The 27974-nt window shown below is 49.8% G+C and overlaps 2 protein-coding genes and 1 pseudogene across 5 annotated transcripts in view; 1 reads left to right on the plus strand and 2 right to left on the minus strand.

Moving 5' to 3' along the window:
* The window catches only part of SUPT5H (SPT5 homolog, DSIF elongation factor subunit), a 34701-nt gene extending 20733 nt beyond the window's left edge, over positions 1-13968 (minus strand). For 2 of the 4 annotated variants that reach the window (XM_007996784.3, XM_007996783.3), the window contains exons 1-3: positions 13843-13968; positions 13505-13666; positions 5319-5484 (exon numbers count right to left, since the gene is read on the minus strand). In XM_007996784.3, coding sequence (XP_007994975.1) covers positions 5319-5484; positions 13505-13579 — 241 coding nt within the window. In that variant the 5' untranslated portion in view covers positions 13580-13666; positions 13843-13968. The remainder of the gene's footprint in view (positions 1-5318; positions 5485-13504; positions 13667-13842) is intronic. The other 2 variants (XM_037991666.2, XM_007996785.3) reach the window with 2 other exon arrangements.
* A 4678-nt stretch (positions 13969-18646) lies between these two features.
* Positions 18647-24576, minus strand: LOC103235501 (uncharacterized; annotated as a pseudogene).
* On the plus strand, positions 24419-27295 carry RPS16 (ribosomal protein S16). The gene is made up of 5 exons (XM_007996782.3): positions 24419-24622; positions 24760-24861; positions 26757-26853; positions 26949-26996; positions 27098-27295. The coding sequence occupies exons 1-5, from the start codon at positions 24575-24577 to the stop codon at positions 27241-27243; spliced, it is 441 nt and encodes a 146-aa protein (XP_007994973.1). The 5' UTR covers positions 24419-24574; the 3' UTR covers positions 27244-27295.
* Positions 27296-27974: the final 679 nt, after the last annotated feature.

Raw genomic sequence — 27974 nt, forward strand, 5'->3', positions numbered from 1 at the left:
CTGATGGTGCACACCTGTGGTCCCAGCTACTCAGGAGGCTGAGATGGGAGGATCACTTGAACCTGGGAGGTAGAGGCTGCAGTGAGCCATGATGGCGCCACTGCACTCCAGCCTAGGAAACAGAGTAAGATCCTGTCTTTAAAAAAAAAAAGGGCCCGGTACAATGGCTCATGCCTGTAATCCCAGCACTTTGGGAGGCTGAGATGGGTGGACCACCTAAGGCCAGGAGTTCGAGACCAGGCTGGCCAACATGGTGAAACCTCATCTCTACTAAAAACACAAAAAGTAGCCAAGAGTGGTGGCGCACGCCTATCCCAGCTACTCGGGAGGCTGAGGCAGGAGAGTTGTTTGAATCTGTGAGGCGGAAGTTGCAGCGAGCTGAGATCACGTCACTGCACTCCAGCCTGGGTGAGAGAAACTCCATCTTTAAAAAAAAAAAAAAAAAAAAAAAAGGGGCCGGGCGCGGTGGCTCAAGCCTGTAATCCCAGCACTTTGGGAGGCCGAGACGGCGGATCACGAGGTCAGGAGATCGAGTCCATCCTGGCTAACACGGTGAAACCCCGTCTCTACTAAAAAATACAAAAAAATAGCCAGGCGAGGTGGTGGGCGCCTGTAGTCCCAGCTACTCGGGAGGCTGAGGCAGGAGAATGGCGTAAACCCGGGAGGCGGAGCTTGCAGTGAGCTGAGATCTGGCCACTGCACTCCAGCCCGGGCGACAGAGCGAGACTCCGTCTTAAAAAAAAAAAAAAAAAAAAAAAAAGAAGAGGCTGGTTGCAGTGGTTGACGCCTGTAATCCCAGTACTTAGGGAGGCCAAAGCAGGTGGATCATGAGGTCAGGAGTTTGAGACCAGCCTGACCAACATGGCAAAACCCTGTCTCTACTAAAAATACGAAAATTAATTGGGCTTAGTGGCAGGCACCTGTAATCCCAGCTACTCGGGAGGCTGATGCAGAAGAATCACTTGAAACCAGAAGGTGGAGGTTGCAGTGAGCTGAGATTGCACCACTGCACTCCAGCCTGGGTGAAAAGCAAAACTCCATCTCAAAAAAAAAAAAGAAGAAAAGAAAAGAAATGCATGTAATCCATCCCGTTGCCACTGTTCCCTGCATGTAATTTTTGTTTGTTTGTTTTTTTGAGACCAAGTCTTGCTCTGTCGCCCAGGCTAGAGTGCAGCGATCTCAACTCACAGCAACCTCCACCTCCCAGGTTCAAGCAATTCTCCTGCCTCAGCCTCCCAAGTAACTGGGACTACAGGTGCCCGCCACTGTGCCTGGCTAATTTTTGTATTTTTAGTAGAGACAGGGTTTCCCCATCTTGGCCAGACTGGTCTCGAACTCCTGGCCTCCCAAAGAGCAGGGATTACAGGCATAAGCCACCACACCCAGCCACATGTAATTCTTTAACACACTATTCTGTACCTTTCTTTTTTTCTCAACACTACTACAAACTCAGAGCTCTCCCACAGGAGCACAAGCTTCATATGCTATATGGCCCATAATTTGCTTAACCAGGCCCTGATCATCAATAAACATTTAGGTCACCAAATTTTACAACTGCGAACAGGACTACAACATGTATCTTTGTTCTCATGTCTTCATGCACTCATGCAAGTTTAACCATAAAGTAAATTCTAAAGAGGAACTGCTGGGTCAAAGGGTTCCTGCATGTTAAATGCTAACATGCACCGCCACATAGCCTTCCACACAGGCAGTGCCCACCAACACTTCCACCACCAACATATGGGTGTCCCTGGGAGCCCACAGCAGTCACCCAGCATGGCATCCATTCTCTTGCTCTCCAGGAACATCCAGAGCCCCTCCTGTCCCTTTGACAATAAACTAGTTTTCTTCTCAGGTAAAAGAGTCCCAGGAAAACACAGGATGTGTTCTAAGTAATCTCTCTTCCCATAGGTAAGGGAAAACAAGCACATTCATTATCATCATGGACGTATGAACTAGTCTCATCTTTTCAGGAACTGACATTTGGCCATAAATATCAAAAATCTTTTTTAAAAAAAATGCGGCCGGGCATGGTGGCTCATGCCTGTAATCCCAGCACTTTGGGAGGCCAAGGCGGGCAGATCACAAGGTCAGGAGTTCGAAACCATCCTGGCTAACACAGTGAAACCCCGTCTCTACTAAAAATACAAAAAATCAGATGGGCGCAGTGGCATGTGCCTGTAGTCCCAGCTACTCAGGAGGCTGAGGCAGGAAAATCAGTTGAACCCGGGAGGGAGAGGCTGTAGTGAGCCATTGCGCCACTGCACTCCAACCGGGGGACAGAGTGAGACTCTGTCTCAAAAAAAAAAAAAAAAAAAAAGCACCACCTTGGGCCGGGCGCGGTGGCTCAAGCCTGTAATCCCAGCACTCTGGGAGGCCGAGGCGGGCGGATCACGAGGTCAGGAGATCGAGACCATCCTGGCTAACACGGTGAAACCCCGTCTCTACTAAAAAAATACAAAAAACTAGCCGGGCGAGGTGGCGGGCGCCTGTAGTCCCAGCTATTCGGGAGGCTGAGGCAGGAGAATGGCGTAAACCCGGGAGGCGGAGCTTGCAGTGAGCTGAGATCCGGCCACTGCACTCCAGCCCGGGCAACAGAGCGAGACTCTGTCTCAAAAAAAAAAAAAAAAAAAAAAAAAAAAGCACCACCTTTGCCTAGGAATTTGACTGATAGGGATTTAACAGGTAGAACAGAGATTTTTCATCTGGGGTGGTCTGTGTTAGATGAAAAAACTACAGCTCCTATTTTCAGTAATCTGGAACTGAAATTTAGCATTTACATCAGCTACATACAATGGCAACAAACCACACAACGTTAGCTGTGTCACTGGCTCTTTCACAGCACATTACAGCTGTAGGTATCTCAAGGCAGCATTTACAATTCACTGCTACTCGAAAATTAGATTCTTAGACTATCTACAAAGTCTTATTATCTAAATATGTTAACAAAGAAACATATGCACCAAAATGTTCTTTTTAAATATTCTGATAACTGTATTTCAATAAATTGTCCTCTATGGAATCCTATGTATTTTGTTTTATGCATTTCAGAAGATGGTTCTAAGAAGGAAACAAGGTTTCACCAGACCACAAAAGGGGCCACAGCACAAGAAAGGTTAAGAACTTTGGTCTAGATAATAAATTGTATGCATGTGTTTAAATATGTATGAAGATGTTCACAGCATTACTGCATGTGCTGCGACACAAACAAACTTCAATATCCAACAAGAGCCTGGTTAAATAAAACACATTACACAGTGAAACACTGTGCAATCATTGGAAAAAAACAAATATTTTAACACTATTGATGATAATACTGACAGCAGCTAATGTTTATTGAGCACTTAGGCATCAGAAGACGTTCAGAAAATGTTCTTTTTTGAGACAGGGTCTCACTCTGTTGGCCAGGCTGAAGTGCAGTGGCTCAATCACAGCCTACAGCAATCTCGACCGCCTGGGCTCAAGCGAGCCTCCTACCTCAGCCTTCTGAGTAGCTGGGACCGCAGGCGCAAGCCACCAAGCCCAGCTAATTTTTTGTTGTTGTTGTTGTCAGACATGGGGTCTTGGGATATGCAAATTCCTGAGCTAAAACAATCCTCCACCTTGGCCTCCCAAAGTGCTGGGATTACAAGTGTGCGCCACTGCACCGGCCCAGAAACTTTCCTTATACACCTTGAGTCATTTAACCTAAGCTGTCTCTGTTTCTCTACTTTTGCAACTGTGGAAAGATAAAAAGCAGTTTACAGAAAAGTAGTTATAACGTGGACCTACGTAACCGTAATAAATAACAACCCTGTTTTCTGAGGGCTTTTCCTAGGTTAGGCATTACATTCTAGGTCGCCATCAATTTAACGAGCTTTTTTTTTTTTTTTTTTTTGAGACTGAGTCTTGCTCTGTCGCCCAGGGTGGAGTGCAGTGGCTGGATCTCAGCTCACTGCAAGCTCCGCCTCCCAGGTTTACGCCATTCTCCTGCCTCAGCCTCCTGAATAGCTGGGACTACAGGCGCCCGCCACTACGCCCGGCTAGTTTTTTGTATTTTTAGTAGAGACGGGGTTTCACCGTGTTAGCCAGGATGGTCTCGATCTCCTGACCTCGTGATCCGCCCGTCTCGGCCTCCCAAAGTGCTGGGATTACAGGCTTGAGCCACCGCGCCCGGTCAACTTAACAAGCTTTATATGCATGGTCCCCCAAATCCTTGCCATATCCCTGCTGTAACAGAAAGAACTATTTCCCCCTTGCACTGAGAGAGGAGGAGACTCAGTGACACACAGGACACTGTCCAGGGCTACATGGAGAAAACAGTGGAGCCACGCTAGAAGGGCCCCAAATCTGTCAGACTACCTGTTCAGGTTACCTAATTTCAAGTCATTTGAGCTTTCCATGACAAGTACAAACCACTGTCAGATTTTAAAAGATCATAATGGTGCCAGGTGCAGTGGCTCACGCCTGTAATCCCAGAACTTTGGGAGGCCGAGGCAGGCAGATCACAAGGTCATGAGTTCAGACCAGTCTGACCGACATGGTGAAACCCTGCCTCTACTAAAAATACAAAAATTAGCCAGGCGTGGTAGCACACACCTGTAATCCCAACTACTCAGGAGGCAGAGGAAGGAGAATCGCTTAAACCCAGGAGGCAGAAGTTGCAGTGAGCTGAGATCACAGAGTGAGACTCCATCTCAAAAGAAAAAAACATCATAATGATACTGTGATTGTGTGTGTTTTTTTGTTTTGTTTTTTGGTTCAAGACGAGCCTAGCCAACGTGGTGAAATCCCGTCTCTACTAAAAGCACAAAAATTATCTGGGCATGGTGGCAGCCGCCTGTAATCCCAGGTACTCAGGAGGCTGAGGCAGGAGAATCGCTTGAACCCAGGGGGCGGAGGTTGCAGTTAACCAAGATCGCACCACTGCACTCCAGCCTGGGCGACAAGAGCGAGACTCTGTCTCAAAAAATATATACGGATATATGGCCGGGCGCGGTGGCTCACGCCTGTAATCCCAGCACTCTGGGAGGCTGAGGCGGGTGGATCACAAGGTCAGGATATCCAGACCATCCTGGCTAACATGGTGAAACCCCGTCTCTACAAAAACTACAAAAAATTAGCTGGGTGTGAAGGCACATGCCTATAATCCCAGCTACTTGAGAGGCCGAGGCAGGAGACTCGCTTGAACCTGGGAGGTGGAGGTTGCAGTGACCCGAGATCGCACCATTGGACTCCAGCCTGAGTGACAAGAGCAAAACTCTGTCTCAAAAAAAAGAAATGGAACTAAAAGTGGAAGCTCAGCCTCTGCTCAGCACTGGCCCAGCACTGTGACATACCAGCCTCGTCCAGAATGAAGCCTCCATGGCGGGGTTTCTTGGGGGGCCGGTCATCATCTTCTTCCTCCTCTTCCTCATCATATTCCTCCTCCTCTTCCTCCTCTTCTTCTTCCTCAGGCTCTTCTTCCTTCTCACTGCCCGCTGCACTCCGCCGTTCTTCCTCTACCTACAGGTGTCAGGCAGGGTTGTAGCACCAGAATTCTACTACCCCAAAATCCGAAAACCAAGTTCCCCACCCTAAATCTGACCTCAGAACGGCCTGGCCAATCACAGCCCCCTTTGCTCTGCATACACCCCTTTCACTCTAGCCTGCTTTCTGGTTACCATTCTATCTCAGCGACAGCACTGCCATCTCCCCAGCCACTCAACCAATCCTGGGAGTTGACCTGGGCTTCTCCCTGCACTAGATTTCTTGCTCACTTTCCAGCGGGTCTTTAACTATAATAGCTCGATGAAGCTTGGTCCTTGGGCCTCATTTCTTTTCCTTTCTTTTTTTTTTTTTGAGATGGAGGCCCACTCTGTCTCCCAGGCTAGAGTGCCCTGGCACAATCTCAGCTCACTGCAACCTCCACCTCCTGGGTTCAAGCAATCCTCCTGCCTCAGCCTCCTGCGTAGCTGGGATTACAGGCATGCGCCACCACATCTGGCTAATTTTTGTATTTTTTTAGTAGAGACAGGGCTTCACCATGTTGGCCAGGCTGGTCCTGAACTCCTGACCTCAGGTGATCCACTCGCCTCTGCCTCCCAAAGTGCTGGGATAACAGGTGTTAGCCACAGCAACCAGCCCATCTCTTCCCATTCGACAACTCCCCAAGGCCAACTTGTCCTCTCCCTTGGTGGTGGGGGACATCTCTGTGACAGTGACTCCCATCTCTGTTTCTAGTCCACACTGCTCACCAAGATCACTGGCCAGCCCTGTTGCTAATTCTGCGGCCATTCTGTATTCCCTACCATCCCAGCAGCGTCTGGCACTCCAACCATGCCCTCCCTGGAGAAATGTTCCTCTCTTGGCTTCTGCTGTACCATGCTCTCCTGGTTTTTCTCAAAACTCCAACGGCTCCTCTTCAAGCTCCTCTTACTATTAACCCCTTCAAGTCTGACATCAATTACCAGGGCTCACTCCAGGGCCACTTTGTTCTCCCTCCATGCACTCTCTCCCAGGACATTTTACCTTCCATGACCCCAGTTCCTGTCTCTACAGACGACACCCTCATCTGTCTCTAGACTCCCACTTTTTTCCAGAATTCAAGACCTCCATGCACCAGCAGCATCCTGGATGCCTCCCCCAGATGTCCTCTGAGCCCTTTCATACCCACTGTGTCCCAAACTGACCTCAACGTCTTCCCCTAGACCTGTGCTGGCCTCCTCCAATTACCGACAGGCACCAAATCCTCATCCTTTCTGCCTGTGAACATCATTTCTCCAACCCATCCTTTCCCCCCAGCCCCATAACATCTGAGCCTAAGCCACGACACTGCCCTCTAACACCTGGATCCTTACCCCAGCCTCCTCCCTACTCTCCTGGCCTCTAATCCCTCTTTCCATACCAGCAACAACATTAATGGATGCATACCAAACTTCAATCTTTAACTCATTAACTTCACAACTTCTTCCATGTCATTACTACAATCCATTTACCTAATACAGGTTGAGCATTTCTTTTTTTTTTTTTTTTTGAGACGGAGTCTCGCTCTGTCGCCCAGGCTGGAGTGCAGTGGCTGGATCGCAGCTCACTGCAAGCTCTGCCTCCCAGGTTTACGCCATTCTCCTGCCTCAGCCTCCCGAGTAGCTGGGACTACAGGCGCCCGCCACCTCACCCGGCTAGTTTTCTGTATTTTTTAGTAGAGATGGGATTTCACTGTTAGGCAGGATGGTCTCGATCTCCTGACCTTGTGATCCGCCCGTCTCAGCCTCCCAAAGTGCTGGGATTACAGGCTTGAGCCACCGTGCCCGGCTGAGCATTTCTTTTTTTTTTTTTGTGACGGAGTCTCGCTCTGTTGCCCTGGCTGGAGTGCAGTGGCGCGATCTCGTCTCACTACAATCTCCACCTCCAGGGTTCATGCCATTCTCCTGCCTCAGCCTCCCCAGTAGCTGGGACGACAGGAACACACCACCAGGACCGGCTAATTTTTGTTGTATTTTTCAGTAGAGACAGGGCTCCATCATGTTAGCCAGTATGGTCTCGATCTGCTGACCTCGTGATCTGCCCGCCTCAGCCTCCCAAAGTGCTGGGATTTCGGGAGTAAGCTACCGCGCCCAGCCAGGTTGAATATTTCTAATCCAAAAATCTGAAATCTGGTCAGGCACAGTGGCTCACGCCTGTCATCCCAGCACTTTAGGAGGCTGAGGTGGGTGGATCACCTGACATCAGGAGTTCAGGACCAGCTTAGTCAACATGGTGAAACCCCGTCTCTACTAAAAATACAAAAGCTAGCCCTGCGTGGCAGTGGGCACCTGTAATCCCAGCTACTCAGGAGGCTAAGGCAGGAGAATCACTTGAAACTGGGAGGTGAAAGTTGCACTGAGCCGAGATTGTGCCACTGCACTCCAGCCTGGCCAATGGACTGAGACGCTGCCAAAAAAACAAACAAAAAAACTGAAATCTGAGAGGCTTCAAAATCTGAAACTTTTTCAGCACTGACATAATGCTCAAAGGTCATGCTCAGGCCGCATGCAGTGGCTCACGAAGCTCACTTGAGGTCAGGAGTTCAAGATCAGCCTGGCTAACGTAGTGAAGCCCCATCTCTACTAAAAATAATAATAAAAAAAAAAGTAGCCGGGCATGGTGGCGCATCTGTAGTCCCAACTACTTGGGAGGCTAAGGCAGGAGAACTGTTTGAATCTGGGAGGCACAGGTTGCAGTGAGCCAAGATCACACCACTGCACTCCAACCTGGGTGACACAGTGAGACTCTGTGTCAAAAAAAAAAAAAAGGTCATGTTCAAAGTAAATGTTCACTGGAGCATTCTGGATTTTCAGATTAGGGAATGCTCCAGTGTAAATATTACCAAAAAAAAAAAAAAAAAAAAAAAGTCCAAAATCTGAAACACTTCTTGTCCCAAGCATTTTGGATAACATGCAATGTGTATTTTCTTCAAATCCATTCACGTTCTTAACATTTCTACGTTATGCAATGTTTCAAATTTTAAAACTTTTTGAAGGTTTGTCATAAACACAAGGTAACTATAAAGATAAAAGCAAAACAATGTTATTAAGACCCAGCAAGATACTGCTGCCTGCTGCAGGCTCTAAGCTCTAAGCCTGAGGCCTATTCTCCCACCCAGAGGCGTTCAAGACCCAGAAGCACTAAAATGAAATTTTCTCATGACCCAATCAAGACAAGACACACAACTGAAAAGGAAATATTCTCACTAAATGATTAAATGTAGCTTAAGGTCTTGTCTTTATTCCACCTAAAAGCACCTCTCATCATCCCTAACCTAGAATATACAGTACAGTCTTGGAAAACTGTGATCTAAAACATGAACCTGCCAGGCACGGTGGCTCAAGCCTGTAATCCCAGCACTTTGGGAGGCCGAGGCGGGCGGATCACGAGGTCAGGAGATTGAGACCAACCTGGCTAACACGATGAAACCCGTCTCTACTAAAAATACAAAAAATTAGCCGGGCATGGTGGCGGGCTCCTGTAGTCCCAGCTACTTGGGAGGCCGAAGCAGAAGAATGGCGTGAACCCAGGAGGCGGAGCTTGCAGTGAGCCGAGATCGCGCCACTGCACTCCAGCCTGGGCGACAGAGCAAGACTGCATCTCAAAAACACCACCACCACCACCAACAACAACATGAACCTGACCGTTTGGTCCCCTGCCCAGCTTCAGCCAGCCTGGACTAGAAGCACATGCTCTGCCTGCTGCCTCTCCCCATTTCCCACCCTTCAGGACTGCCTCCCCATCACCAGGCCTCAGCTGCACTCAACTACTTGGACCATGCTCTCTCAGTGCTGGCCATCATCCATGTTGGTTCTTTGTATAAAAAGTCTCCTCTGAGGCTGGGTGCAGTGGCACGTGCCTGTAATCCCAGCTACTCAGGAGGCTGCGGCAGGAGAATCACTTAAACCCGGAAGGCAGAGGTTGCAGTGAGCTGAGACTGTGCCACTACACTCCAGCGTGGGAGACAGAATGAGACTTCATCTATAAAAAAAAAAAAAAGTGTGCCCCCCCCATTAATACTTCAACTAAAATATTCCCTCCCTAGCTGGGCATGGAGGCTCACACCTGTAATCCCAACACTTTGCGAGGCCAAGATAGAAGGATCACTTGAGCCCAGCAGTTTGAGACCAGCCTGGACAATCTGACAAAGCCCTGTCTCTACCAAAAATACAAAACTTAACCAGGCATGGTGGCAGATTCTTGTTGTCCCAGCTCACTGGGAGGCTGAACTAGGAGGATTGCTTGTTCCTCAGGAGGTTGAGGCTGCAGTGAGTCGAGATCATACCACTGCACCCCAGCATGGGTGCAAAGTGAGACCCTGTCTCAAAAAAAAAAAAAAAAAAAAAAAAAAAAAAAAGGGCTGAGCAAGATGGCTCATGCCTGTAATCCCAGCACTTTGGGAAGCTGAGGCGGGCAATCACTTGAGGTCAGGAGTTCCAAGACCAGCTTGGCCAACATGGTGAAACTCCATCTCTACCAAAAATATAAAAATTGGCCAGGTGTGGTGGCGTACCCCCGTAATCCCAGCTACTCAGGAAGCTGAGAGAGGAGAATTGCATAACCATGAGGTAGAGGCTGCAGTGAGCCGAGATCACGCCACTGCACTCCAGCCTGGGTGACAGAGCAAGACACCGTCTCAAAAAAAAAAAAAAACCAACCTTCCTCCTGCAGGCAGCCATCCCCTCCCCCTCTCCCCCCGAGCAGAGTCAGGCACATCCTCTAAGCTCACAATTCTCTGTGCTCCCTCCATCACAGCCCTGACCACCATGAGCCTCCCAATAGTAGGGCCCAGTTCATCTCAGGCACCGCTGGGTCCCCCAACATCACCCAGCCCAGGGCCAAGCACAGAAGACTTCAGAAATATTTGCTTAACACATAATCTTGACTAGCCCACAATGAAGCGCGTTTTAACAACCCAAACTATGACAGGACCACAGGCTGATTTCTAGGAACCTTGTCATCAGTCCCCCTCTGCCAGGTCCCAGAGAAGCCTCTTTCCAAACCTGGCTCCTCCCTCCCAGTGGAGAGAGTCCCCGCCACTCTCTGCATCACCTCAGGGCTTGGATGTGCTCTTACTGTCCTCAACATCCCCTGCAGTAACTGTGTATCTATAAAACTCTCTCTGCCCTGAGACTGACATCTCCGTAAGGGAGGCTATGACCCCAACATGACAAGTCAAGGAACATTTGTTGAAATAAATGAACAGGTTACTGTAGCTGTGATGGGTGAACCAGCAGCTCCCCTCAAAAGTAGCTCATTATTTGCCATCCATCCCTACCTGTCTAGCCACAGAACCCTGTCCTGCAAGGACCATGTCACCATCTGGCTGTCTGAAAAGGTCATCCAATCCTGTCCTTGGTGGTGGGGACAGGCCTCACACTGCCCTCCTGCCTCACCTGGTAACTGAAGAGGAGCCAGCAGGGAGGGGTCAAGTATGGTGTAGTGCTGGGGAAGTGAGACTAGTACAGCGCAAACGAGAATGTCCCAGACAGGAAATGGAACTGGGGATCTCGGTCTCATTTCCACCAGACTTTAACCAACAAGCAGTGTCTCCAAGCCATGAATCAGAGACCAAGAATCCAGTGCTACAGCTTAGAGAAAAGGCCCTCCCTGTCACTCTCCCACTCATCCCTCCCCTACCACAGCATCCCAATTTCTCCAACTATTCACTACCAGGCACCTCCCCAAAGGGCACAACAGAGACTGGCAATCAAATGTCCACATAGGATAAGCAGGCAACAGAAATGAATGGGACAAGTCACCCAAAACACATGGCACTCTCCATCTACCAAACGATTTCCAGAACACAGCCACGTGAAATCTCTTCCTTTTCTTCACTCTGCCACAAGGCAAGCAAGATGATAAATGGCAACTAACATATCCTGGGAACTGGAGAAAATTCCCAGCTGTAAGTAGGACAGCCACTCATCAAGCAAACGGCTGTTCTGCAGAACAACCCTGGGTCCCAGGGTGCCAGCTCCTTCCACTTTCCCAGAAAAAGCAAGAAATCTTAATCTTTATGTTAAATCTCCCTCACAAGCATTGGCAACTAATTTAAAAAGCCAATTGAAGTTTCTGTGCATCAAACAAGAAATCTATAATCACCCTGTCACCTGTTCACTAGTTTATGATTGCTGCCTACTAAATGTCAACTCCAAAAAAGTAAAGATTTCCTACCAGACATCTGGGAAGTAAGTGGAACACAGTAGTAGATGGAAACACTGATTTGTTCAACAAACGAATAAAATAAAAATAAGTTTAAAAGGAGGATACTGGGCTTGGTGCAGTGGCTCACGCCTGTAATCTAGCACTCTGGGAGGCCAAGGAGGGTGCATCACCTGAGGTCAGGAGTTCAAAACCAGCCTGGCCAACACAGCGAAACCTCATTTCTACTAAAAATACAAAAATTAGCCTGATGTGGTGGTGGATGCCTGTAATCCCAGCTACTCGGGAGGCTGAGGTTGCAGTGGGCCGAGATCATGACAATGCACTCCAGCCTGTGCCAACCTATTGAGATGCTGTCTCAAAAAAAAAAAAAAAAAAAAAAAAAAAGGATAATGGCAAATAAAAGAACATTTGAAATCAGAAATGCCCCAGGAAATGTTGGTTTTTTGGTTCCCGGAACAGAGGTACTCAAGAGACCCAAAGCCAGAGTGATCCTTTCAAAATATTAGATCACATCTTCCACGTGCTCAAACTTTTTCGAGGTTTCATTTTACTCAGTTAAAACCAAATTCCTTACCACAGCTTTCAAGGTCCTATATGACCTGGCTCCCATAAATTCTTTGTTGCACTCACTCTGATCCAACCAAACTGGACCCCCTTATTTTAGGCGGTGGTGGGGAGACAAAGTCTCACTCTGTCACCCAGGCTGCAGTGCAGTGGTACTATCACAGCTCACTGCACCTTCACCTTATGGCTCAAGCGATCTTCCCACCTTGGCCTCCCAAGTAACTGGGACTACAGGAGCGTGCCACCAAGCTCAGCTAATATTTTTGTAAGACAGAGTCTTGCTCTGTCGCCCAGGCGGCAGTGCAGTGGTGCGATCTCAGCTCACCACAATCTCCATCTCCCTGGTTCAAGCGATTCTCAGCTTCAGCCTCCTGAGTAGCTGGGATTACAGGTGGGCGGCAGCAAGCCCAGCTAATTTTTTGTATTTTTAGTAGAGACACGGTTTCACCATGTTGGCCAGGCTGGTCTTGAACTCCTGACCTCATGTGATCCACTGCCTTGGCCTCCCAAAGTGCTGAGATTACAGGTGTGAGCCACCAAGACCGGCCTCAGCTAAATTTTTAATATTTTTGTAGAGACAGGGCCCCACTATGTTGCCCAGATTGCCCTCGAACTTCTGGGCTCAAGTGAACCTCCCAGCTTGGCCTCTCAAATCCTCGTTAATCCTTGAACAGGGCAGACACACTTCCATCTTTGTACCTGCTGGTCCCCCTCACTGGAATACTCCACTTCCAGCTAACCACAACTCACTCCCTCACCTCCAACAAGTCATGCTGATGACCCTATTGCAAGTGCAACTAGGACTCTCCATTCCCCTTTTCTGTTCTCTTTTTCTCCAGAGTACCTTCTAGCTTACTATGTAGTTCATTCCTTGGCTATATTTATTTACATTCCCGAAGGCAGACATTTTTAAAATCTGCTTTGTTTACTGGTGTACCCCAAAGACAAAGAATAGCGCCTGGTACGTAGTGGGCACTACAAATAAATTTCTGGAATGACTAGACGTAACCAAAAAAAAAAAACAACTAATGCTAAGTGCTTACTATATGCACACAGAGTAAACTTTAAAAACATCACCTGTTATCTCACTGGACCTAACACATTTCTGGCCTCCAGAACCTGTCCCCTTGCTTGTCTTCGACTTGCCTAATTCTCTATCTCTTGCGATAATCTGGGAGTTCCCAGAAGCCAGAGTCCGCTGTGAACCCCTCGAGCCTCCCATAGTAGGTTTTCTACCCGGAGTCCTGCCCCCAGGTGCAATGTCTCCCCCGGCGCCGCAGCCACAGACCTCGGCCTCCTCGCCGTCACTGCTGCGCTCGCTGTCCTCCTCCTCGGAAAAGTTGCTGTCCTCGCTGTCCGACATCTTCCGCTGCTGCTGGGAAAGACAGCAGCCTCAGCGCGTCCCACAGTCCTGCTCGCCACCCCGAGCCTCAGTTTCCCCGCTGGTTCCCTGGGAGAAGAAAACCCTTTAGCGCGCTTCCAGCAGGCTTGTTTTGGCAATCGCCAACTGGAGTGCGGACCCCCTCCTACGCCACATGTTAGACCTCCCCAGTTTCCAAATCTGTCCTCTACACCTCCTCGGCCTCCGGCGGCCCCCGGAACTGCCACCTCTGCACACGCACTTACCGCTCGGGCTCCACCTCCGCCTTCGGTACCAGCTGCTGCTTGCACGACGCCCGGCTGGGGCTGACGGGACCTCTCGCGAGAACCTATCCCTTGGCCTCGCCTAACACGAGATTTCCGGGGCTGGCACGGGCGACGCACTTCCAGGTCGCCATCTTGAGAGAGGCAGGGCTAGCCTAGGCGGAGTGAGGCGGCGACATCTGCGGAGGGTCGGGAGGGGAAAGGTTTTTTTTAACCGCCGACTCGGCCTTTTCCAGGCTGGGACTCGTGTTTGAATTGAGTGAGCCGTTCTTTCGTTAGTCCAGAACACTAGCGTTGTAGGCCAAGCCGCGAGGAGGCCGGGAATCAGCGAATAGCAAACTATTAAAGAAACCAGGCTTTATCTCCTAGGCCCTCTAAAGCATCCCCAGGAGATACGTATCCCCATGTTGGAGAGAACGCTGAAGCTCAGAAAAATAAACTCAGTGGAAAGCGTCAGACCCAAGCCTCCTCGCCAGGTCTGAGTGACCGTGAAAGCCCTTGTTTTTCTTTTTTTTCTTTTTTCTTTTTTTTTTTTTTTTGAGACGGAGTCTCGCTCTGTCGCCCAGGTTGGAGTGCTGTGGCCGGATCTCAGCTCACTGCAAGCTCCGCCTCCCGGGTTCACGCCATTCTCCTGCCTCAGCCTCCCGAGTAGCTGGGACTACAGGCGCCCGCCACGGCGCCCGGCTAGTTTTTTGTATTTTTTTAGTAGAGACGGGGTTTCACCATGTTAGCCAGGATGGTCTCGATCTCCTGACCTCGTGATCCACCCGTCTCGGCCTCCCAAAGTGCTGGGATTACAGGCTTGAGCCACCGCGCCCGGCCTCTTTTTTTTCTTTCCTTTCTTTTTTTTTTTTTGTAGAGTCGGGCTGTTGCCCGGCCTGTTCTCAGACTCCTCAAACTTAAACTCAAAAGCCATCCTCTGGCCAAGTCCTTCCAAAGTGCTGAGATCACAGGTGTGACATGCCGCGCCCGGCCCAAGCCCCTATTTCTCTCTCCAGGCTTCCTAAGTTCATTTAAAGCCTAATTTATCTATTAGTAATGACAGCTGACGAGTGGTGGCAGAGTGGACTGGTGTAATGGAGAGATGAAAAATGAACGTTCGCCTGTAATCCCAGCGCTTTGGGAGGCTGAGGCGGGAGGATCACGTGAAGCCAGGAATTTGAGACCAGCCTGGGCAACAAATTGAGACCCCATGTATCCAATTTTTATGTGGGTTTTTTTTTTAATGTGGTGTGGTGGCTTGTACCTGTGGTCCCTGCTACTCCAAAGGCTAAGGTAGGAGGATCACTTGAACCCAGGTTGAGGCTTCAGTGAGCTATGACTGCACCACTGCACTCCAGACTGGGTGATAGAGACCCTGTCTCTAAAAATTTAAACAAATATTAAAAAATTAACCTGATAGGGGAAATTTTAAAAATCAGAAGCCTATGTCGGGCGCGGTGGCTCATGCCTGTAATCTCAGCATGTTGGGAGGCCGAGGCGGGCGGATTGCCTGAGGTCAGGAGTTCAAAACCAGTCTGGCCAACATGGTGAAACTCCGTCTCTACTAAAAATACAAAAAAGTTAGCCGTGCGTGGTGGCATGCGCCTGTAATTCTAACTACTCGGGAGGCTGAGGCAGGGGAATTGCTTGAACCAGGGAGGTGGAGGTTATAGTGAGCCGAGACCGTGCCACTGCACTCCAGCCTGGGTGACAAAGCAAGACTCTGTCTCAAAAAAAAAAAAAAAAAAAAATTAGAAGCCTCAGGACATACTGGTAAAATTTCTCACATAAGTATGACACACCTGGATTCAATTTACCTAAGCTTAATATATACCTACTTAGTTACTGGGGATTGGGGTGCAGTTATGATGGAAGCAGGCAGTGAATATACCTGCAGGTGCGTGTTTCTCCCCAAAAGCACACACACCCCAATCCAGCAAAACCAAATTGAGTCCCAGATAGATTAGGGAGGGGCTGAGCACTCTATAGAAAGGTGTTTCCTCTTCCTTAAGCTTGGTTCTTTTAAATAGCAGTTCTTGAAAATAGGATCCTCGGCCAGGTGCGGTGGCTCACGCCTGTAATCCCAGCACTTTGGGAGACCAAGGCAGGCAGATCACCTGAGGTCAGGAGTTCAAGACCAGCCTGGCCAACATGGTAAAACCCTGTCTCTACTAAAAAAATACAAATAGTAGCCAGGTGCTGTGGTGGCACACACCTGTAATCCCAGCTACTCAGGAGGCTTAGGCAGGAGAATCTCTTGAACCGGGTAGGTGGAGGTTTCTGTGAACAAAGATGGCTCCAGCCTGGGCAACAGAGCAAGACTCCATCTCAAAAAAATTAAAAAAAAAAAAAAAAAAGAAGAAAAGAAAATAGGGGCCGGGCACGGTGGCTCAAGCCTGTAATCCCAGCACTTTGGGAGGCCGAGACGGGCGGATCATGAGGTCAGGAGATCGAGACCATCCTGGCTAACACGGTGAAAACCCGTCTCTACTAAAAAATACAAAAACTAGCCGGGCGAGGTGGTGGGCGCCTGTAGTCCCAGCTACTCGGGAGGCTGAGGCAGGAGAATGGCATGAACCCGGGAGGCGGAGCTTGCAGTGAGCTGAGATCTGGCCACTGCACTCCAGCCCGGGTGACAGAGCGAGACTCCGTCTCAAAAAAAAAAAAAAAAAAAAAAAAAAAGGAAAAGAAAATAGGATTCTACAATAAAATCACTGCTGACACTGCTGCAGAAAGGCATTCCCTGCAGAAAAGAGAGGGTACAGTCATTTCCCCCCCATGGAAGTTTCTTCCTTGGTGGCTCCACGGTTCTGAACTCAACTCTGGTAGCACATCACAATACTTCAGAAGATTTTAGAAAGAAAGAGTTGCATAATTAGCCCTAAACTGGAAACATACAAAAATTAGGGCCAGGAGCGGTGGCTCCCGCCAGTAATCCCAGCACTTTGAGAGGCCAAGGCGGGTGGATCACAAAGTCAGGAGTTCGAGACCAGCCTGGCCAACATCGTGAAACCCCATCTCTACTAAAAAGAAGCTGAGTGAAAGGAGATGTCCAGCATGATTCCATTCATATGAAACTCCAGAGCAAGCAAAACCAATGCAGACAATGCAGATTAGTGGATGTCTGGGGCTGGAGAGGGAGATGGAAATTGACTGGGAAGGGAGATAAGGAATGCTTTGGGGTGATGGAAATGTGGCCATCCAGTCCGTAGCCAGTGCACTCCAGCCCGGGTAACAGAGGAGATTCTGTCTAAAAAAAAAAAAAAAAAAAAAAAAAAAAGGGCCGGTGTGGTGGCTATAATGCCAGCACTTTGGGAGGCTGAGGGGGGAGGATCACTTGAGCCCAGGAGTTCAACATTAGCTTGGGGTGGCTGGGCATGATGGCTCACGCCTGTAATCCCAGCACTTTGGGAGGCCAAGACGGCGGATCATGAGATCAGGAGATAGAGACCATCCTGGTTAATACGGTGAAACCCCGTCTCTACTAAAAATACAAAAAATTAGCCGGGCGTGTTGGCGGGCGCCTGTAGTCCCAGCTACTTGGGAGGCTGAGGCAGGAGAATGGTGTGAACCCGGGAGGCGGAGCTTGCAGTGAGCCAAGATAGGGCCGCTGCACTCCAGCCTGGGCAACAGACAGAGCGAGACTCCGCCTCAAAAAAAAATAATTAGCCTGGGCAATAAAGGGTAACCCCATCTCTACAAAAAAATACAAAAATTAGCTGAGTATGGTGGCATGCACCTATAGCCCTAGCTACTTGGGGAGTTGAGGTGGGAGAGTCACTTGAGCCTGAGAGATCAAGCCTGCAATGAGTTTTGATCATGCCACTGCACTCCAGCCTGGGCGACAGAGTGTGACCCTGTCTCAAAAAAATATATGGACAGATGCGGAGTCCAGCCTGTGCAGCATAGTGAAACCCTGTCTCTAAATAACAATAATAATATAGATGCTCGGGCTTCACCAGAGACCAGTTATCAAATTATCTGGGCTAGGGTCTGGCCATCAGTATTACTTGAAAGTTTTCCAAGTGGTGGTCTGGGCGCGGTGGCTCACATCTATAATCCCAGCACTTTGGGAGGCTGAGGCGGGCAGATCACAAGGTCAGGCGTTCAAGACCAGACTGACCAACATTGTGAAACCCCATCTCTACTAAAAATACAAAAATTAGCCAGGTGTAGTGGCGCACGCCAGTAATCCCAGTTACTTAGGACCACGCCACTGCACTGTAGCCTGGACAACAGAGTAAGACTCTGCCTCAACAGGAGAATGGCGTGAACCCGGGAGGCGGAGCTTGCAGTGAGCCGAGATTGCGCCATTGCACTCCAGCCTGGGCGACAGAGCGAGACTCCGTCTCAAAAAAAAAAAAAAAAAAAGACTCTGCCTCAAAAAGAAAAAAAAAAAAAAGCAAAGTTCTTCAAGTGGTAATTATCTGTAGCCAGGGATGTAGGGATGTGAGCCACAGGACCCTCCCTGTCCTCAAGGGATAGGGATGAGGTTAGAGAACACCTGTGCACTTCTCTGTCCCTTCCTGGAAGAAGAGAGAAGAGGGAGTATCTAAAGGACAGTGAGAATAGGGGCAGGTGGGGCAATTTAGCCAACTCCCTGCCCAAGAGCTCAGAGACCTTAGATCTTACCTTACTTTCCTCCTCCTTACCTCTTCCCCTTGGCTCATAGGGCTCCAGGTAGGGTCCTCTGGCCTAGAGGGAAGAAAAGGCTTAGGGTTTGGGAGTTGGAGCTGAAGACTATTCCCTCCCTCTCTTTACCCAGCCTCTCTGGGTGCACCTGGGAGCCCATGTCCTCCAAGGCTCAGGCTGTAGGGTGCTGAGCACAAGCTCCCTGTAGTAACTCCAGGAGTTTGGCCAGCAAGAGGGTGACAGGTCTCTGGGGATGTCCTTCACAGGGCCGGCAACGGCCCTTGCTGGCCACCCACAGCTGGGACCCCAGAGGATCCAGCAGGTACTGTAGCTGCAACACAGCAGTTCCCACAGATGGTCCCTCCTCAAACCCAATCACAGACAGCTCCAACCTGAAGCAGCCTAGAGTCTCAGCAGGACACACAGTGGGGACAAAGTGACCTGGTATCTATGGGTAAGGGCATAAGTCCAAGTCCCCACTCCCAAGATTTCTTATCTGTGGCCTGGAACAAACCCCTTCACTTCTCTGGCCCTCAGTTTCCTCATTGGTAAATAGGGCTCTGGATAATCCCAACCTTAAGGGCTGACACTATCCCATACTGTACTTATGTGCAAGTTAGAAAAAGACACTTAGCTGGGCACAGTGGCTCCTGCCTGTAATCCCAGCTCTTTGAGAGGCCAAGGCAGGAGGATCACTTGAGCCCAGGTGTCCAGACCAGCCTGGGCAACATAGTGACACCCCATATCTAAAAAAAAAAAAGGTCAGGCATGGTGGCTCACACTTGTAATCCCAGCACTTTGGGAGGTCGAGGCAGGCGGATCATGAGATCAAGAGATCGAGATCATCCTGACCAACATGGTGAAAACCCGTCTCTACTAAAAATACAAAAATTAGCTGGGCATGGTGGCGCATGCCTGTAGTCCCAGCTACTTGGGAGGCTGAGGCAGGAGAATCGCTTGAACCCAGGACGCAGAGGTAGCAGTGAGCAGAGACTGCGCCACCGCACTCCAGCTTGGTGACAGAGCAAGACTCTGTCTCAAAAAAAAAAAAAAAAATTAGCCATTCATAGTGTCACGTACATGTGGTCCCAGCTACTCTCAAGGTTGAGGTGGGAGGATTGGTTGAGCCTAAAAGGTCGAGACTGCAGTGAGCTGTGATTGTGCCACTGCACTCCAGCCTGGGGGACAGAGCAAGACCCTGTCTCAAAAAAAACAGAAAAGAAAAAGACCTTCCTTAAGTTCCTTCTACCTTCTAAGGCTTGATTTTGTTAGAACAAGATACTTTACTGCCATCTGCTGGAAACTGACAAATATGCAAATCTACAATGTCCAGGCTGTGAATACAGTACCGTCTTTGTAGATGTGGGATCCTTTTGCAGTGTACAACGTTCACATCCATACATGGCGGTCCTGTCTATCTTATAGGATTGGTGCAAAGAGTAAATAAGCTAACATACTTAAAGCATGTAAACCAATACCTGGCACAGAGTAAGCACTATTTACACGTAGCTGTAGTCATCATTTGTTATTATATGCCTCCCTATTCTAGGTGTTGGAGACAGCGGTGACCAAAATATATCTGTCGAGACTAGGGGCTGGGTCAGGAGACAGTCCCACTACCTCCTCCCTGCAACATATTCATATGGTCACACAGCTACCCTCACACATGGAGACCACTGAATTCTCTCAAAACCTCCAACTGCAGAAAGAAGCAAATACAATACTCACCGGGAGATCATCTGGGGTGTAGAGGGTGTCATCATTTTTGTTTCCCTACAATTCAGGGGTAAGGAGGAGAATCAGATCTTGGAGGGAAAGAGGCTGACCCTTCCTCAAACACACCCCCTACCACGCCCCATCAATTGGCCCACCCCTGTCTGCTGGCTCCGCTCCCCACTCACTAGTATCTTCAGAGGGCTGCAAGGAAGTAAAAGGCTCCCTCCAGCAGAGGGGCATTCCTAGGTCCCCCCAGGGCTGTACAAGCAGGAGGATGATCCACAGAAGCAACACCGGCACCTTGCTCACTCTCAGGCATTCTCTGGTGCTTGACCTGGGGTTCTGGAAGACAGAGGTACAGCAAGGTGGAGCAGACTGGAGGACTGAAGTGGGTGAGGGGAACTCCCCCTCCACCTCCCCCCGCCGTCCTATCCAGATTGTTCCACTCAAGCCACAGATAATTCAGGGAGTGTGCCCACAGAGGCTGGGGAAAGATGGTGACCCCAAAGTCGGGAGGGCCTAGGTCACAGTGCCCCCTGACTCCCAAGCTCAGGGACGATACAAGACTTAGCAAGAGTGTGAAGATCAATCTGGAGAGACTAGAGAACCTGAACTCCCCTGCCCAACAGGCCCTTAAGACAGTGCAGGCTAGGCCGATAGCCTTGGCTCACACCTGTAATCCCAGAACCTTGGGAGGCTGAGGTGGGCTTGAGGTCAGGAGTTCAAGACCAGCCTGCCCAGCATGGTGAAACCCTGTCTCTACTAAAAAATACAAAAATTAGTGGCCAGACACAGTGACTCACACCTGTAATCCCAGCACTTTGGGAGGCCGAGGCAAGTGGATCACTTGAGGACAGGAGTTCGAGACCAGCCTGCCCAGCATGGTGAAACCCTGTCTCTACTAAAAAATACAAAAATTAGCTGGGCATGGTGGTGCATGCCTGTAATCCCAGCTACTCGGGAGGCTGACACAGGAGAATTGCTTGAACTCAGGAAACAGAGGGTGCAGTGAGCTGAGATCAAGCCACTGCCCTCCAGTCTGGGCGACAGAGCGAGACTCCATCTCAACAAAAAAACAAAAATTGGCCAGGCACAGTGGCTCACGCTTATAATCCCAGCACTTTGGGAGGCCGAGGTGGGTGGATCATGAGGTCAGGAGATCAAGACCATCCTGGCTAAAACAGTGCAACTCGTCTCTACTAAAAATACAAAAAATTAGCTGGGTGTGGTGGTGGGTGCCTGTAGTCTCAGCTACTCCGGAGGCTGAGGCAGGAGAATAGCGTGAACCCAGGAGGCAGAGCTTGCAGTGAGCCGAGATCGCGCCACTGCACTCCAGCCTGGGTGACAGAGCGAGACTCTGTCTCAAAAAAAAAAAAAAAAAAAAAAGGAAAAATTATTAGTCAAGTGTTGTAGCAGAGGCCTGTAATCTGGGCTACTCAGGAGGCTGAAGCAGAAGAATCTGTAATCTCAGCTACTCCAGAATCTGAAGCAGGAGAATCGCTTGAACCAGGGAGGCGGAGGTTGCAGTGAGCTCAGATTGCACCACTGCACTCTAGCCTGGGTGACACAGCAAGACTCTATCGCAGAAAAAAAAAAAAAAAAAAAGACAGTACAGTTAGAGTGTGTGCATCCTCTCGTCTGCCTCCGTCTTCATTGGAAAACACCTGTGCTAGCCTTTATCTATGTCTAGGTGAATATTTGAGGTCTCAGCTCTCCTTTTTCATTTATTTAATTTTTGAGAGAGTCTTGCTCTGTCACCCAGACCGGGGTGCAGTGGTGCCATCTCAGCTCACTGCAACCTCCACCTCCCGGGTTCAAGTGGTTCTCCTGCCTCAGCCTCCCTTGTAGCTGGGATACAGGTGCCTGCCACCATGCCCAGCTGATTTTTGTATTTTTAGTAAAGGCGCGGTTTCATCATGTTGACCAGTCTGGTCTTGAATCCTGGGCTTGAGTGATCCTCCCGCCTTGGCCTCCCAAAGTCCTGGGATTATAGATGTGAGTCACTGCACCTGGCCTCTGTCTCAAGTATTTTGGAAACTTCATGCCTTTATCTCTTTTGTCTGAGGGTTGGCCTCTCTGCCTCTAACTCTGTCACTGGGCTTGTTTTGGGGGTCAATCTCTTGACTGTCCTGGTCTCTCCCTTTTCTCTTCCTCTTCTCCCTTGGCCCTTTCATCTTTCTCTCCTTCTCCATGTGTGCCTACGTTTCTCTGGGCTGTCTCTGTGTCCCTCGGGGTCAGACTCTAGGGACTTCCTTCCTCCCTCCTCACAGCCCCTCTCCTGCCTCACCCTTTTAAAGCTGGACTCCAGGCTGGATTTTCCCTCTGGCCCCAGACCTGCCCTCCAGTGTCTCCCTGTCTCCACCCTCTTTGGCAAGGTGTGCCACCACGTCCTTTTGAACCTCGGATCCCAGACCCTGTACTGCCAGAGAAACTGAGGCAACTGTGGGCTCCCTGTAGCCCTGAGAGAGGAATCTCTGGGCTGGGGAGAATCTTTATAGGGAGAGAGGCAGGGACATCTGCTGGCAGCCAGAGGACAACCCAAACCTGGGGTTCCTCAGGTGGGGTTGGGGGCTGGGGATGGAGAATTCTGTGGGGAGGAGGCCTAAGTGGAGGGTGATTTGGGGGAGAGGAAAAAGATGATTGGGAGATTCTGGAGAAAGAGATTCTAGGGGCCGGGCGCGGTGGCTCATGCCTGTAATCCCAGCACTCTGGGAAGCTGAGATGAGTGGATCACTTGAGGTCAGGAGTTCGAGACCAGTCTGGCCAATATGGTGAAACCCCGTCTCTACTAAAACTACAAAAATTAGCCAGGTGTGGTGGTACATGCCTGTAATCTCAGCTACTCAAGAGGCTGAGGCAGGAGAATCACTTTAACCCGGAAAGCAGAAGTTGCAGTGAACAGAGATCATGCCACTGCACTCCAGCCTGGGGGACAAAACAGGACTCCATCTCAAAAAAAAAAAAAAAAAAAAAAAAGAGATTCGGCCGGACGCGGTGGCTTGTGGCTCACGCCTGTAATCCCAACACTCTGAGAGGCTGAGATGAGTGGATCACTTGAGGTCAGGAGTTCGAGACCAGTCTGGCCAATATGGTGAAACCCCGTCTCTACTAAAAATACAAAAATTAGCCAGGCGTGGTGGTGGATGCCTGTAATTCCAGCTATTCAGGAGGCTAAGGCAGGAGAATCTCTCGAACCCAGGAGGCGGAGGTTGCAGTGAGACAAGATTGCGCCACTGCACTCCACCCTGGGCAACAAGAGCGAAACTCTGTCTGGAAAAAAAAAAGGGGGGGGTTCTAGGGTTGGGACGCAGAAGAGGTGAATTATTGGGGGAGGGTCTCTGAGGAGAGGGGAATTCTAAGGGGAGTAAAACTCCAGGGAAGGCAGTTGCTGGGAAGAGGAGTCTCGGAAGGGAAATAAATTCAGGAGAAAGGTAGATTTTGAGGGACAGGTCTCTGAGAGAGAAGTTTTTGTGGATTTGCGGGGCGGGGTGTTCTGGGAAAGGGGGATTTTCTGGGAAAGGGTGATTTTCTGGGAAAGGGGGATTTGCCGGGAAGGGGAGATTCTGGAGGAGGGAGATTCCAGAGGTACTGGGTCCTGACAAAAGGAAGATTCTGGCAAGGGTGACTGAGGGGACGAGGACCGAATGGAGGGAGATTCAGTGAAAGGGGGGGTCTAAGTTGAGCGCTCTTAAGAGGAACATTTGGGGTTGGCCTTCTGAGAGAAGGATGGGAAACATTCTGGGAAGAGGAGACTGAAAAAGGAAGAACATTCTGGTGAAAAGGAGATTCTGAGGGGAGGGGGCTCTGAGGGGGAAAGGATTCTGGAGAGGATCCCCAAGGAGGGAGATTCTAGGGAGGACAGGATTCTGGAAGTCCTGAATCTGAGAATCCAGCCAGATTTCTTGCAGTAGATTCCAGAGGGAAGATTCTGATGCGGGGGATTCGGGGAAGAGTCCAGAGGGGAGAAAGCTAACAGGTAGCGGGAGGGTGGGAACAGATTTAAAGAAGGGACGAAGGGAGATTATTAAAGAGCCAGAACGCAAAGGAGAGCTGCGGCAATCGACAACTACCGAAGACGCGAAGCACATTCACGAAGCGTTCCCTTCAATCCGCACACTACACTCCCACGACCCGCCCCTTCCGCCCACAGAGCCCGCCACTTCCGCCTCACAGGGCACGCCCGCTCTGTGCTCCTAAGGGCCTTCCCGCGGCTGATCAGACGCCCCGCCCCTTAGCCGCAACAGAAGCCGTAAAGCTTTCTCCCGTCGCGATGCAGCGCTCAAGGCGCCTGCGCAGACCCTGAAAAGCGGCCAGGGTGGCCCCGCGCTTCCCTTTTGCGGTTGCAGCGCCGCGCGGTTAGGTTCTCTCGTTCTCGCTCGCAGCCATGCCGTCCAAGGGCCCGCTGCAGTCGGTGCAGGTCTTCGGACGCAAGGTGAGCTAGACGCCAGATGGGAAGGGGAGGGGAAGGAGAAGGTCAGGGTCTGGGAGAGGACGGTGGGCAGGAATACAGGGGGCAACATGGGAGCTGGATCCAGAGCTCACGGGGCCACACTCTCTTGTATCCCACAGAAGACAGCCACAGCTGTGGCGCACTGCAAACGCGGCAATGGTCTCATCAAGGTGAACGGGCGGCCCCTGGAGATGATTGAGCCGCGCACGCTACAATACAAGGTGCTGGCATCGGGCATCGGCGTTGAGTGGATGGAGGACTCTTGGAGATAATAGTAGCTCTTGAAAGCTGAGGGGGCTGGTATCAGCAGCGGGATGTTTAGAAGTTGTATTGGTTGTAGAAAAGTGGGGTATTTGGCAACAGAGCCGGGCTTGAGGTTCAGAAGATGTAAAAGCTGAGATGGGGGTGTTGAAGATTAAGGGGTTGCTTTGAAAACTGGAATGTTAGGAAGTTCATTTAACTGGGATGCGGGGGGACCCAAAGGGTGGAGGAACACCAGTTTCATAGCTTTATTTTCACGAAGATCAGTGTTTTGATCCTGATAAACCCCAAGCGTCTAAAGCAGCGTTTAGACATTGTAAGTGCTCAGTAAGTATTGAAATAGCTTGAATTTGGGTCTGTTTATTTTTTTTTCTATTTATTTGTTTTGAGAGGGAGTCTCGCTCTGTCGCCCAGGCTGGAGAGTGCAGTGGCACGATCTCGGATCGCTGCAACCTCCACCCTCCGGGTTCAAGCAATTCTCTTGCCTCAGCCTCCCGGGTGGCTGGGACTATAGGCGCACACCACCACGGCCGGCTAATGTTTGTATTTTCAGGAGAGACGTGGTTTCACCATGTCGGCCAGGCTGGTCTAGAACTCCTGACCAGCCTGGTGAGCCGCGCGGCCGAATTTGGGTCTGTTTAAATGCTTGCTTGTGAAAGGGGTTCTTCTGTTCCCTGTTTGGGACTCTCAGTTTCTTTGGCTCAGAATGGAAAGAAACCAGAGTCTGATTTCTGCCCCTTCTGAAGTTTACTACTTTTAAAAGGAAGCATATGTGCATTGCAGGGTCAGTTAAAAAAAAATTTTTTTTTAATATATAAGGTTCTTTTTTTAAGAACAGTATCTTGCTGTCACTCACCCTGGAGTACAGTAGCACAATCCTAATGAACTTCAGCCTTGAATTCCTGAGTTGGAGATCCTTCCACCTCAGGCTCTCGGTTGCCAAGACTACAGGCACATCACCATGCCTGGCTCATTTCAGAAATTTTTTTTGTAGACATGGTGTCTCACTTTGTTGCCCAGGCTGGTCCTTGGTCTCAGGTGATCCTTCTGCCTGGACTGGGATTACAGATGTGATCACCATGCCTGGCCTTGAATTTAATAAAAATTCTGAGATTCCTTTGTATAGAGATGTTGAATGTTATTATTGGCTGTCACTTTATTTGAAGGATTTGTATGTGTACCCTCTGTTGAGGTTTGGGGACATAGCAGTAATCCAGATGACTTCAGGTGTTACCTTCATGGACCTGCCAGCCTAGCTGGGGAGAAGGACTGGGCCTAATACCAGAAGCTGATCCAAAGTGGTCAGAACTGGGGAAGGAGACCTGTGAACTGAAAGCAGGTAGAGAAAGTATCCAGACAGAGGCGCTGGGAAAGGTCTAGGGACAGGGACAGGTTGTATTGTAATTCTGGAAATCCGTGAGGCTCAAAGAAAAGGCAGAGAGAGCTCAGATGGGAAATAGAAAAGGCACCTGAACAGTCCAGGGGATGGCTTTCGACTGTTTGCAACACCCTTGGGAGTTTCAGAAGCCACTGGTATGCTCCTTACTGTTCAGCCTTCTAAGAACCAGTCTTAGAGATAGGGTGTTTGAGGTCCAGTGAGGTACACAAGTAGGAGGGAGCCCAGATCTTGTTCCCTTTACCTTGCCTATATTTCTTGCCACTTCAGCAGTCTCATAATCTGGCTTTTTTTACTTTTCTCTATAGGGGGGCTCGGAGTGACACCCTGACCCCCCATCCACTAGTACTTTGAGGCCAGTGGTGGCAGAAGCCACAGAGACAAGGAGAAGCCCAGTGAGATGACCAAGCTGCCCAGCATGTAACTTAAATCCCTGTTCATTCCCCCCTGTTCCTTTAGCTGCTGGAGCCAGTTCTGCTTCTTGGCAAGGAGCGATTTGCTGGTGTGGACATCCGTGTCCGTGTGAAGGGTGGTGGTCACGTGGCCCAGATTTATGGTGAGTCCCAGGAACTGGGCACATAGGGGAGGTGGCTCTGGGAGGGAGGCCTTCACAGAACTCCTGTATCCTTTATGTGTGTGTCTTCCTCACAGCTATCCGTCAGTCCATCTCCAAAGCCCTGGTGGCCTATTACCAGAAATGTGAGTGAGCATAGGTCCTTCCCATGAGGTAGGTGGGTGTGTGGGGATCACGTCAAGGACTCTGTGATTATCTAAATCTTCGTCCCTGCTCTTCTTGCCAGATGTGGATGAGGCTTCCAAGAAGGAGATCAAAGACATCCTCATCCAGTATGACCGGACCCTGCTGGTAGCTGATCCCCGTCGCTGCGAGTCCAAAAAGTTTGGAGGCCCTGGTGCCCGTGCTCGCTACCAGAAATCCTACCGATAAGCCCATCATGACTATCAAAATTCACCTGTATAATAAACAGTTTTTGAGCGATTTTAAAGTTTCAAGAACTGTGCGTCGCCTTATGTGTTGGTATCGGATGTTTAACCAGACAGAAATCAGTAAACATCCTCGACCTATTGCCAGTCTGGATTTTAACCCTCCCCAGAAGTGGTCACACTGGGCTTGGTGTGGATGGGTGGAGGCAGAAGGCAGGGAGTCTCTGTCTCTATACCTCCCGTAGAGTCCAGTGTGCAGGCACAACTGAGATGGGAGTGGTTTGGGCCGTTGGTGGCTGCAGACCTTGGTGGATATATGGCTCATCCTTATGGGTGTCTATTTTTTCAATCCCAGCCTCCCAAATAGTTTGGATTACAGGTATCCATGGGTTTCACTATGTTTGGTCAGGCTGGTCTCAAACTCCTGACCTCAAGTGATCCACCTTCCTGGGCCTCCCAAAGTGCTGGGATTATAGGCAAGAGCCACCACGCCCAGCTGAATTTTTGTTTTTGTAGACAGGTCTCACTGTGTTGCTCAGGTCTGGTCATCTGAGCTCAGGCAATCCTGCTGCCTCAGCTTCCCAATGTATCCAAGTTACAGGTACAAGCTACCATGCCTAGCCGATGATCTTTAATACAAAGGAAACAGCCCAGTGGGGTGGCTCACAACTGTAGTCCCTCTGAGAGGCCAAAGCTGGTGGATCACTACAAGGTCAGGCGTTTGAGACCAGCCTG

Source organism: Chlorocebus sabaeus, chromosome 6, assembly GCF_047675955.1.
Source record: "Chlorocebus sabaeus isolate Y175 chromosome 6, mChlSab1.0.hap1, whole genome shotgun sequence".
NCBI lineage: Eukaryota > Metazoa > Chordata > Mammalia > Primates > Cercopithecidae > Chlorocebus > Chlorocebus sabaeus.